This window comes from Cajanus cajan, chromosome 2 (genome assembly GCF_000230855.2).
Source record: "Cajanus cajan strain Asha chromosome 2, NIPB_CcT2T_4, whole genome shotgun sequence".
Classification (NCBI taxonomy): Eukaryota; Viridiplantae; Streptophyta; class Magnoliopsida; order Fabales; family Fabaceae; genus Cajanus; species Cajanus cajan.
In genome coordinates this window covers 28,383,029-28,395,466 of record NC_138518.1, presented here as the reverse complement: position 1 = coordinate 28,395,466, position 12,438 = coordinate 28,383,029, and the positions used below count along the sequence as shown (strand labels likewise).

The 12,438-nt window shown below is 32.4% G+C and overlaps 1 protein-coding gene and 1 pseudogene across 1 annotated transcript; both read right to left on the bottom strand.

Annotated features, from left to right (window-relative positions):
• Positions 1 to 3,115: 3,115 nt before the first annotated feature.
• LOC109804363 (ERBB-3 BINDING PROTEIN 1) lies at positions 3,116 to 4,028 on the bottom strand. The gene is made up of 4 exons (XM_083069547.1): positions 3,810 to 4,028; positions 3,496 to 3,645; positions 3,218 to 3,371; positions 3,116 to 3,121 (listed from the first exon to the last, which is right to left on the bottom strand). Exons 1-4 carry the CDS (start codon positions 3,842 to 3,844, stop codon positions 3,116 to 3,118), a joined length of 345 nt encoding a protein of 114 aa, XP_082925673.1. The 5' UTR covers positions 3,845 to 4,028.
• Positions 4,029 to 4,622: 594 nt separating this feature from the next.
• LOC145954860 (two-component response regulator ARR5-like) lies at positions 4,623 to 7,049 on the bottom strand (annotated as a pseudogene).
• Between the last annotated feature and the right edge of the window lie 5,389 nt (positions 7,050 to 12,438).

Below are 12,438 nucleotides of genomic sequence, written 5' to 3'. Positions count from 1 at the left end.
ACACGATGATTCTTATGGTGATTTGTTTGGGAAAAAAGAATAAGCAAACCCCACTATTGAAAATCGTTTTCTGTGGTGGTGGCTCAAGGTGGTTTTTGCGTTTTGGCCACAAACTCACGAAGCATGGTAGAGAGATGGTAGAGTGAGTGAGAGGGAGAAGAGAAAAAGAGAGAAAAAAAGGGAAGAACGCACTACGGCTGCTAGAAATTGGCACGTACAACAAATTGTAGAAGTTAGTATTCTTTTCTTTTAATTTGTCTTTATTTGCAATAAACCTAAATAATAAAAAAATCGATGACGCGCACACACAATTATTACTATATGCACGAAAGAAAATGTTAAATCATAGTGAGTGAAGATGATACCACAATTGTGAGGTTCTGGCTTGTGTTCCTTGTCTGAGCTTTTTCCTTTTGATTATATTCCAGTTAGAATTGTTTCTCTATTCTTTTTTTTGTTAATTTTTTTCATCCCCTTGTTCATCTTGTGTGCTGGTATTTATAGACATATGATTCTTTCAATTTGATTAATCTGATATATTTCTCTACCAAAATCCTTAAATTTAGGAATATGGCTTGTAAATTTGGAAATCATTCTAATTCTTGCTTGAGCAATGCTTTTCCTTCTTTACGGGTTGATGAAGTTAAAGAAATAGGAAGACCTATTGGTAATGATGAAATATACCAGGCTATTAAAAAGATGGGTAGTTACAAAGCTCTTGGGCCGGACAGGCTTCAGGCTATCTTTTACCAAAATCAATGGAACCTTATTGGATGTAATGTTTGCAACATGATTCATGAGATTGAGGATCAACCAGACAAAGTCACTGAGATAAATAACACACTACTGGTTCTGATTCCAAAAACAAAAGTGGTAACACATTTGAAACAATTGAGGCCAATTAGCCTATGTAATGTTTCATATAAAATAATAACTAAGATTATTGCTAATCGGCTTAGAAAGTGATGGGGTGGGTAAAATAAATGGACTTATTTTTTAAGTCTGTATCCGGTTCACCAAAATCCACGAATAATGGACCGGTTTGAGGGTCTAAATAATGATTATAAATAAATAAATTTTTAAAAAATAAAAATACATAAAATTAGAAGAAAAAATATTTTGTTTATTTATAAGCTAAATTTCATCACACTAAAATTTATCAACAGTTAAAATAGTTTAAAATACTAAATATTAAAATATTAAAATAAAAATAATCACAAATACTTATATAATAGTACCAAATTTTCAATAATAAAATTATCAAAATGTCATAAAAATAATTCAAATGACAAATACATACTAACTAAACATAGTTTTAATGTCATAATAATTTAAAAGATTAAATACACAACTTAATATTAAAGTCTTAATATCTAAAAATATTAATTAGTGAAGTCCGCGGACTAGCCCGCGAGTTCGCGGATTAAATCTACCAAATTTGCGGACTTTATGGACCGGACTCAAAAATTAAACATAATCATATAGATTTGAAAAAAATAGGTCCCTTGTCTACGAAGTTCGCAAGCTTACAAATCGGTCCACGGACTCGGGTCCATCTACCCACCCCTTTCATCCTAATCAAAGTTGCTTTGTTCCTCACAGGAACAGTAGAGACAATATCTTGTATTTGAAGAAGGAATGCATTCTATGAGATACAAGTCTAGCAACAAGGGTTGGATGGAAAGTAATAAGATAGACCGTGAGAAGGCCTACGACCGTTTGAACTTGAGGTTTGTGAGAGATACTCTCACTACTAGATTTTAATTCTTTAGCAACATTTTGTTGTTTACATTTATTAAAATGTTACTATATATTAAATAAATAGGTTATATTTTGCAACACTTTTTAAAAAAATATCATTATAGATAGAGTAACATTTTTTATTTCAATATTATTCTTTCTAATTATTTTTAAAATCAAAGTCCCATATTGAGTAAAAAAAATTCATATAGGTTATTTTGCAACATTTTTTTAAAAAATGTTACTATAATTGTTTCTAAAATCAAAGTTCCACATTGGGTAAAAAAAATATATATTTCTCTTATCTCTAATTGTTATCCATAGTTAAAGCCCTACATTGAATAGATTAATGACTTATAACAGTACTAGAAAAATTAAAATTAGAGAGGGAACAAATCCGTCACTAATCTTCATAAAATCCGTCACAAATAAATTAGTGACGAAATTTGTGACGGAAATGATTCCGTCACAAAATTTGGCATCACAAAATATTTAGTGACGGATTATTTTCTCCGTCACAATTAGTGACGGAATTAAGGCATCACAAACAATATAATTTCCGTCACTAATTTCTAACAATAAATGTTTAGAAATTAATAAAAATCTGTCGCAATTTGTGAGGGATTAAATCCCTCGCAATTTGAGAGGGATTAAATCCCTCGCAATTTGAGAGGGATTGAGAGGTATGTGAGTCCGTCACAAATTGTGATGACACAAAATCCCTCACAAATTGTGATGAACGAATCCGTCACAAACTGTGATGCCTATAATTGACTAGAATCCGTCACAATTTGCGACGCTAGAATTCCTCACAATTTGCAACGAATTTTATCTGTCACTAACTGGGATGAATCTCTCGCTAACTGTTTGATGACTAAATTTGAGGAAACTATTGTTTTAAGAGTCTGGTAATCGATTACCTATACATGTATTCGATTACCAGACAATGAAAATCATATATTCGAAATTTACTTATTAAAAGGTTCTCTAGTAATTGATTACCCATTTCTTGTAATCGATTACCAGAGCCTATTATTGAAACAATTTCAATCAAAACAAAAATATCAAGTCTTTTTTATGAAAACGCATGATATCATTTAAAATGAAGATAAAAGAACAATACAGACATCAAGAGGAGTTCCCAAGATTAATGATGTGCTTAATCGACAAGACAACACATGAAAAATAATGAATGACCTCTATCAGTGTAACTATGACAATAAAGCTTCATTGGAGTATATCCATAGCCATGATACTTTTCATCATTTAGAGATCAAAATCCACAAGGCACACATTTAGGCAAAGAAACCCCTTCAAACAATACACATGAAGCAACCTAATTTTACTAAGCTAGATTGCTTATATAGTGATGACCTTATACCTATCTACCAAACATACAATTAATAGAGGCAACATGTTCCAAATCAAATCATACAAAAATTCAAATACAGGGGAAAAAATTCTTAAAATTGATTACCTTGTTTCCCGGCCTAACAAGCCTCAAGGCCACCTCAGCAGCAGTATTTGCAGTAGCAATAACATCAGTTGCCCTTCCTGTTACAGGACCTTCCTGAAGAACATGAGTGTGAGCCACAACCGCGATGAAACCATCTATATGACAAGCCAAATCACTACAAACAACCAAAGAAACTACCATCAACTTCCCAGTAATAGCGAAAAACACAAATTTCATTCCCCCATCACTCATAACAAAATTCCTACTGAGAAAAAAAAAACCATGCTCAAAAATCTTACATTTTCAATATATCACCTTCTTCCAACACTGTCTCGTCACTGGCTAGTGGAGAGAAATGGCAGACCACATTGTTTACAGATAAGCAAGTTGGGAAAGTAACACCTCTCTCAATCTTCCTCTTCACGTTCTTGTACACATTTCCAGTTTGTCTGTACACACACATAAAACAAACTCTATAAGCTATAATCCAAAAATATTAAAAATAAATACATAAACAAAACAGCAATTCTGTATGCATATATGAACATGTATGTTAAAAAAGTATCACAATTCACAAATAATGCTCCTTCATATATAAATAATAAAACCTTACTCTCTAATATAGGAATCGTGTATGTTTACAGACATTCACGATTATTTTCTCTTGCTTGCCATGGTTTTTTGGGTGACAGGGGAGATCTTGGTGATGATGGTTGGTCTTCGAAGATTAAAGGACCCGGTTCACTATCCTGGCCATGGAGCAGAATGAAAAACATCAAAAAATCAACTGAAGTCGTCAAACAGTTTATAACAGAGCAGGATATTATAAAGGATTTCAAACCTTTCCACTATATATATATATAACAATCATACTAAAAATCCGAATTGATTCTAATTAACAAAATTAGCAAGTACTAATAAATGCATATAAATACAAACAAATATAAACACATATATATTTATATAGACATGATACAATAAATATGACACACAAATATTCCACCAAGAGTAAGAGATTATACAGAGATTATATAGACGTGAAGAACATTATAAGTATTAAAATATTTTTAAAAAAACTGACTCATAGGAAAACTAAAATTATAAGTATTAAAATATTTTACTCTTTTAATACCAAATAAACATAATATTTTACACTAAGGAAATTTAGTTTCTAAAAGCCAACTTTATTCTTTACCCATGAAACTATCTTTATAGTTACTGCATTGAAATTCCCTATTCATCACTTCTTTCGTGTGATGTTGCTAAAGGCAATTCCAGACGTGGGTAAAAAATTCCCTGTCCTTCCTACCCAATTTGTGAACTGATGAAAGATTAGAAAGTATATGTATGACTAAGTCACTATGCATTGAACTCATAGTTTATTGCTCATTATAATAATATTATTATGTCTCTACCAATAGAATTATCAGTAGTTGAGGATTTGTAGCTGTAAAAAAGTGGGATCCCATAATTGTCCTAATGTAATTCATGTGATGACAATAATTATACTTCTCATTGATGAGAAAATTACAGGGAAGAAAAGATAAAAATCAATTTATTTTAACAATACTTTATAACATTGTATACCTTTTCCCGTATGGCTATTTTTACATCTGCGCATTCATATGTCCTTTTCACCGAACGAAGAAAAGATAGTTGCAGGCTTAAAATTAGAGTATCATGATAATTACTTATAGCAGATTTACAACATATTTAATTTATATAATTATTTATAAAAATGAAAGTAAATGAACTATATAATTGATTTCATTCCACTGAAACAAAACTGAACAAAGTTAGGTAATGTATTAAACTCTTTATTTATTAAAAACTGAACAAATACCTTATCCTGCCCTCCACCGTTCTTAATTCACGAAACAGAGAGAGAGAGATCATGTCACAAGAAGCTAAACATGTGTCGTGATTTGCCAAAGCCCCGTCAAGTAACTAAGAAATAAGAGTCTCTTTCTATAGTAAAGCATTATATGATAAAATTATATATGCAGGTAAGGATTCCAATTAGTGAGTCAAAATACCAATAAAGAAATTCAAAACTAACACTGGAATTTGAGCTTATAACAGAGGGAAAAGAAAGCAAGCTACAGAGACGGATCAGCACGAGAATTTCTAAGTTGAATTAGATACCTGTATGTCCCCTCTGGTTGCTTTACAGCTGCATTGAGGAAAAAGGAAGCAGCAAGGCATCTACGAAATTGAAGCATATCATCTCCACAAGATGAAAGATTCAGACCCATTTGTTGAACATGACCCTGAATCTGCCTGCAAATAGTATTTTAGAAATGAGAAAGCATAAATGTCTAGACTAGAGTACATTATAAATAATATTTTGATATTTAACTTAAAAATAATAAAATTACCTATGAATGTCACGAGCATGTCTAAGAGACCGGTTATTAATAAAGTTTTCCTTGCACCAATTTCTATAAACCTTTTATAAAATAATGCAGATTTGGACTAATACTACCGTAGAAAGATCTTCAACACCTATAATGAAATTCTGTTAGAGAAAACGAGAGAAAATGACTAAAATTGTTAGAGAAATATAAAATAAAAGAGATATAATCGTTCTCACCGAGTTCAGCCAGAAAATCAAAGGCATCCAGCTTCCTAAAACCACACAAGAACCAAACAGTAAAACACTAACAATTCTAACCAAGATCTTACCTATCAATTCGGGTAAAGATATTCTCAGAAGACAACCACCACTGGAATCTCTCTAAATACAGATGACTCCTGCATAGATTAACAGAAGGAAAAAAATTAAAAATCAAGAAGAAAAGGGGGAAAACCCACTACTATTAAATCAACAAAACACTAACAATTCTCCCTTCTCTCTTCCATTCATCTACCATAACAAATTAAATTTAAAATAAAAAATAAAAAATCTGATTTCTCACCTTTATCTTCTTGAGTAATTCATATCCAGTCATCCCCGGCATAGAATAGTTTGTCATAATCAAATTAACCTTCACACCCTGTCACCACAGAAATCATACAACAACATAAGCATCACTTCCAAGTGCCAAGTAAAATCCCCAAATTATTAAACAACCCAAAAGCCAAATTTGCTTACATCAAAACCAATGGAGCTCTTATCCCCATCCAACCCCAAATACTACAGAGCCATGCTCCTACTCTCCACCACCGTCACTTCCAAAACCAAAAACCCATTTCCAAAAACCATCAAAACCCGAACCAGGTGCAAGAGAAAACACCCAAATTTTCCACCTTTAGTTACATACCTTTGCAAAACGAGACTTTTAGCAAGCGTTCAATGACCTTGCGGTCGACGTGGCGGTCATCAACGGCGAGCACGTGCATCTTTCTAACGCCCATTTCCGGCATGAGAAGATCAGCGGCGGCAACCATGTTCCCTCGGTTGAATGAAGAAAGAAAATGGGTGTGAGAAAAATGGGAGAAAAAAAGGGATTTGTGTAGGGTTAGGAAATCGGGGACGGTGATGCGGTGGTTGAAGGAAGTGGTTGGAGTGGTGTTGGACGAGGAGAGTTTATCGAGCGCCGTGGAGTCGATACGCACTTGAGCGCGGGACGTGGCGACGGCGAAGACGGAGGTGGAAGAGAGGGAAGAGGTCTTGGCCCCGAGTATGCTTTAACCTAGCGTGTTCGCGGTATGTGTAACAGCCCAATTTTCAATGGGCCGTAGGCCCAATTCGTTGCTCAGAACGGGCCGTTTCAAAAGTGAAACGGGCCGTTCTGGAATAAGTTAAAGGCCCAAAATTTGAGAATCAGAACGGGCCGTTCTGGAGGGAGAACGGTCCGTTCCGGTTTGGAGAACGGGCCGTTCCAGAGGGAGAACGGGCCGTTCTGGTTTGGAGAACGGGTCGTTCCGGAGGGAGAACGGGTCGTTCTGCTGGGATTGGGAACGGGCCGTTCTGGTTTTGGAACGGGCCGTTCCAGTTCAAAAATTTCCGTAGGTTTGAAGGGCCCAGAACGGGCCGTTCCGATTTTGGAACGGGCCGTAGTGGTAGGTGGGCGAAAAATCCTATAAATAGGCCTCAAATCCTCTCATTTCTACACATCTCTCATTCTCATTCTCTCTTCTCTTCTGTTCTCTCTTTCGTTCCTCTTCTTCTCTCTGAAGACCAAGAGGAACTCAGAGGATGAGGTTCTATCCCAGATTTAGTTCCGATCCTTGTTTAAGGAAAAAGAGGAGGAGGTTCTGTCCGAGTTCCTATTTATCCAGGTACGGGGGAAAAGGAGATTATTTATATGTAGAGTTACATGAGGGAATTGGGTAGGTAACATTTAAAAAATGTTACCTAATTATGCAAAAATGTTATTAAAAGTCTTTAGCAACATGGACTATATACAACATTTGATAATATGTTGCTAAAATAAATTAATAACATTTATACATAATTAAGTAACATTTTTCAAATGTTGCTAAAAACTATTTGTGTTGTAGTGTCTGCTTGATATTAGGTTTCCTCACACTACAACACAAATGGTATTTAGCAACATTTGAAAAATGTTACTTAATTATGTATAATGCTAATTTGTTTTAGCAACATATTATCAAATGTTGTATATAGTCCATGTTGCTAAAGACTTTTAATAACATTTTTGCATAATTAGGTAACATTTTTTAAATGTTACCAAAGTAGTATTTTTGTAACATTTTAATAATTTTTTGTAACATTTTAATGATGTTACCAATATTTTGTTAATCTTATAAAATAAAAATTAATTTTAATTTAAATATTACTATAAATTATTATATTTTTATGTTTCCTAAACTTCTAAGAGTTCCTTAAGTTTTTAGGGAAATACATTTTTAGTTAGTCACCACTAATTATATATAGAATATCAAATTTCATTTATTTTAAATATAACTATATGAGTATATATACTCTTTATAAGTCATTAATCTATTCGATGTGGGACTTTAATTATGAGTTACAATTAGATATAAGAGAAATATACTTTTTTTTACTCGATGTGGGACTTTGATTTTAGAAGCAATTATAGTAACATTTTTCAAAAAAATGTTGCAAAATAACTTATGTAAAAAAAATTTATTCGATATGGGACTTTGAGTTTGAAAACAATTAGAAAGAATAATATTGAAATAAAAAATGTTACTCTATCTATAATGACATTTTTCAAAAAAAAAATGTTACAAAATAATATTTATTTAATATATAGTAACATTTTAACAAATGTAAACAAGAAAATGTTGCTAAAAGATTAAAATCTAGTAGTGTCGTTAGCTCGTCAATCTTATTTGGGCATGCATATCAACCTCTAAATTTTGAGTATTATGGAATGGGAAGATGTTGAATGAATTCTCACCCTCTTATGGAGTTCGTCAAGGGGATCCTATTTCCCCATACATCCTCCTTTTGTGTTTGGAACGATTATTCCATATTATTAATGCAGCCATGGAACAGAAGCGTTGGAAGCCAATTCGTCTATCAAGAAATGGTCCTGATTTATCTCATATTGCTTTCGCAGATGATCTGGTCCTCTTTGTGGAGGATTCTCTTGATCAAGTGGAAGTTATTAGTTCTTGCTTAAAGATTTTTTGTGAAAGTGCAAGGCAGAAGGCTAGCCAAGAGAAGACTCGAATATTTTTCTCAAAGAATGTGGGTCATAAACTCATAATATTCGTGAGGAAATCAGTAATGTGTTTGGATTCCAGCGCACCGATAATCTGGGTAAATATCTTTGTGTTCCAACTCACCATTTTCATGTTAATCGTGCTACCTATCAAGGCATCCTTGACAAAATCCAACAACGTCTTAGTGGATGGAAAGTAAAGAATTTATCACATGCAGTCATGCAAATTCAGCTGCTAATAACTTCCGATGTTTAACTCTCCCAAGTTTGACCTGTATTCCTCCTATCCCAAATGCTATGAAGCTAAATGCGATATCGATGGCTTAGTTACAAGAAATGGTGAAGCCTATTGCGGAGGCATTCTACGTGATGAGTTAGGCAGGTTTGTGATGGCTTTTACAACAAAGGTTGGAAGAGGTTCTGTTCTCCAAGCGAAACTTTATCGGATTTGGCATGGTCTTCGTATCACTAAGGAGCAATTTAAAACTTCCAGAATCATGGTTGAATCTGATTCTATGATTGCTGTAAATCTCATCAATGATGGATGCATGAGATCTCATCATTGTTTCGAGACTTTTAGGGAGGTTATTAAAGAGTTGGTTGCTCATAATCAACTAATTTCATGTAGCTACATTTCTAGGGAGGCAAATAAGGTGGTTGATGCTTTAGCCAAGAGTAGAGTAGCTAATGGAGAGGAGCCTATTATTTTTTTCAATCCTCCTAGTTTGATTCTTCCTTTGTTACTTGCATATTCTTCTGGTTTGCTAAATTCTTGTAGTTAGTTCGTTTTTGAGCTTTGAGCCCCATTGAATACCAAAAAAAGAAAAGAAAAGAATATACTGGTCCATAAAAAATGAAGAGCAAATTAAAAGAAGTTACACAATCACCTATCTCCTTTATATATATATATATATATATATATATATATATATATATATATATATATATATATATATATATATATATATATATATATATATATATATATATATATATATATATATATATATATATATATATTACATTGTTAATATTTAAAAAATAATATTATTTTATGTGTAATATTAATATGGATGTTTTTATTTATCTTAAATTAAAACCACAAGACAATAATCTTAGTTAAAACTTTTTAATTTTTTTTTTATCAATTTTAGATTTGTTTGACAAATTTTTACTTATTTTTATATGCGCCAATTGTTTTAAAGTTAATGGAACAAACACGATTAAACCAATGGTTAAATATAATTTTTAAAATAATAATTAAAATAAAATAAGACTCATGGAAATGAACTTAATTACCTTAACAAGATTATGAAGGACCATAAATTGTGTATTGAACAAACAATGATCACAAAATTAAGAAGGGGTTATCTAATAAAATAAAATAGCAAACTAAAAAAAATATTAAGAGAAAAAAATAATAAATTTGTTGGATAAATTATTTTTCAAATTGGTCCACAATTTTTAAATGACTAAATTGGAAAAAATTATTATTCAAATTCCTTTAATAGTATTGTTTTTCTCATTTTCTGAATACACCATGATCTATTATCTATTTTAATACATAATTTATTTTTAAAATAATAAAACAATATTATAGTAAGGGTCATAAATTCTAGTTATAAAATATTTTTTTTAAAAATAATTCTTATATTTCTTTTTATATATCTCTTTCAATTAAAAAAAAGAAACATTATTTTATTTTAATAATTTTGTCATTTAGTGACCAAATCAAATTCGATATCAATCAAATAAAGAAGATTTAAGTAATTTTTTTTGTGTTTTGCGATTAAATTTATGATTGGTTGCCAAATTATATACAACTCGATTGTTAAAGGATAAACAAATTAAGTTAAAAAATAAAGTTGCATAGTGACTACCGGTAACTAATTAAAAATAATAACTAAATCTAGTTTGGTCGAATGTAGTAACGACTAATTAAATTTGATGAATATTTTAATTTTTTTAGTAACTTAAATTAAAAAGGTTGATATTGTGTTAATATATTTGTATAATTTTAATTTTAAACATAAGTTTTATACAATCTATCCAACATTTGTGAATTGTGACCATACTTAGCTTTTTGCTTCGTTCAACCCATCCGTATATTTTTTTTTTTTTTTGATAAGCCAAATAATTAAAAATAAAGGAAGTACAAGGGGTACTTCAACCCATTACAAAATACTACATGTGAACTAAAATTATTGTTCCACAACAAGGAACCTAAGCTAGACCATCACAACCAGCCCACAACATTGAAATAAAAATTGCAGAATCAGATTTCTCTAATAAACTCGTTTATCACCTGAATACATTTATCTAGGTGAGGCAAGCTGCTGGATTCATGGACCAAGAAGCAAAGTCGTACCTAAAATTTTTATGCCTTGTCTTTAACCAGTTCCAGGTTCTAATTTTAACCAAATCTACCATCTCCATTGCAGATATTTGAGTGGAAGAAAAGACCACTTCATTCCTAGCCAACCACACTGTCCATATGATGGCTAACCAAATAGATATCCAACAATCCTTTTTCTGAGAGTTACAAAAAGAAAGACCAGAGAATTGTTCCAAGTGCATTGCACAATTATTATTCATAACTGTGCTAACACCTAACCAGTTAAAACATTCCATCCAAACTCGATAAGATTCATGACACTCAAAAAACATATGTGATCTAGTCTCCATGTGGCCCGTGCAGCGAGAGCATTCGACATGTGAACTGTTCAAGATGCCTCTAATAAACAAATTTTGTTTAGTAGCAACTCGGTTAAGAATTACCTTCCAAGCGAAAGCTGTAACCTTTGTTGGAACTACTTGCGACCATACTTTTGAAAAGATTTTATTGGACGCAAAAATCCTTTCATTTCTAATCTCCTTATATGCAGACTTGACAGAGTAAATGCCAATAGGATCAGCAGTCCAACTCCAACAGTCTTCTACTTCAACCTTCAGATTTAGCTCACTGATTTCTGTTGTAATAGAATTCAATAGATCTTCTTCCCACTGAAATAACTCTCTACGCCATCTCCAACACCACTCAGGGCCTCCATTCCTCCAAACTAACAAATCTGAGATTTTAGCTTTCTTATTTTCTGTAATGAGATACAATCTATTATACCTTTGTGACAACCTACCTCCTTGCAACCAATCTTCCTCCCAGAAATATGTATTTTTCCCATTCCCAACCACCTTTCTACACCTATTTGTCATCCAATTGTTGGTAACCATATTATCATTTTCAATGCTACACAAGTCAGCCCACCATCTAGAACCTTTCACCCTTGACCCACTTGAAATGGACAAATGGTCTCCATACAAGGAATTAATTACCTTTACCCACAAACTATTAGTCTCCACTAACATCCTCCATTTCCACTTTCCCAGTAATGCCAAATTGAAAGCAGTTAGATCCCTAATCCCTAGACCTCCTTTGTTCTTCTCTCTATATACATCATCCCATGCTACCCAATATATTTTTTTATGATCAGCATCCCCATCCCATAAAAAAGATTTAAATAAAGATTCAAGTTGCAAAATTATTCCTCTCGGAGCCTTGAAGAAGGAGAGGAAGTAAATCGAAATTGAATGTAGTACAGACTTTAGGAGAGTAATTCTACCACCAAAGGACAGGGAATCACGCTT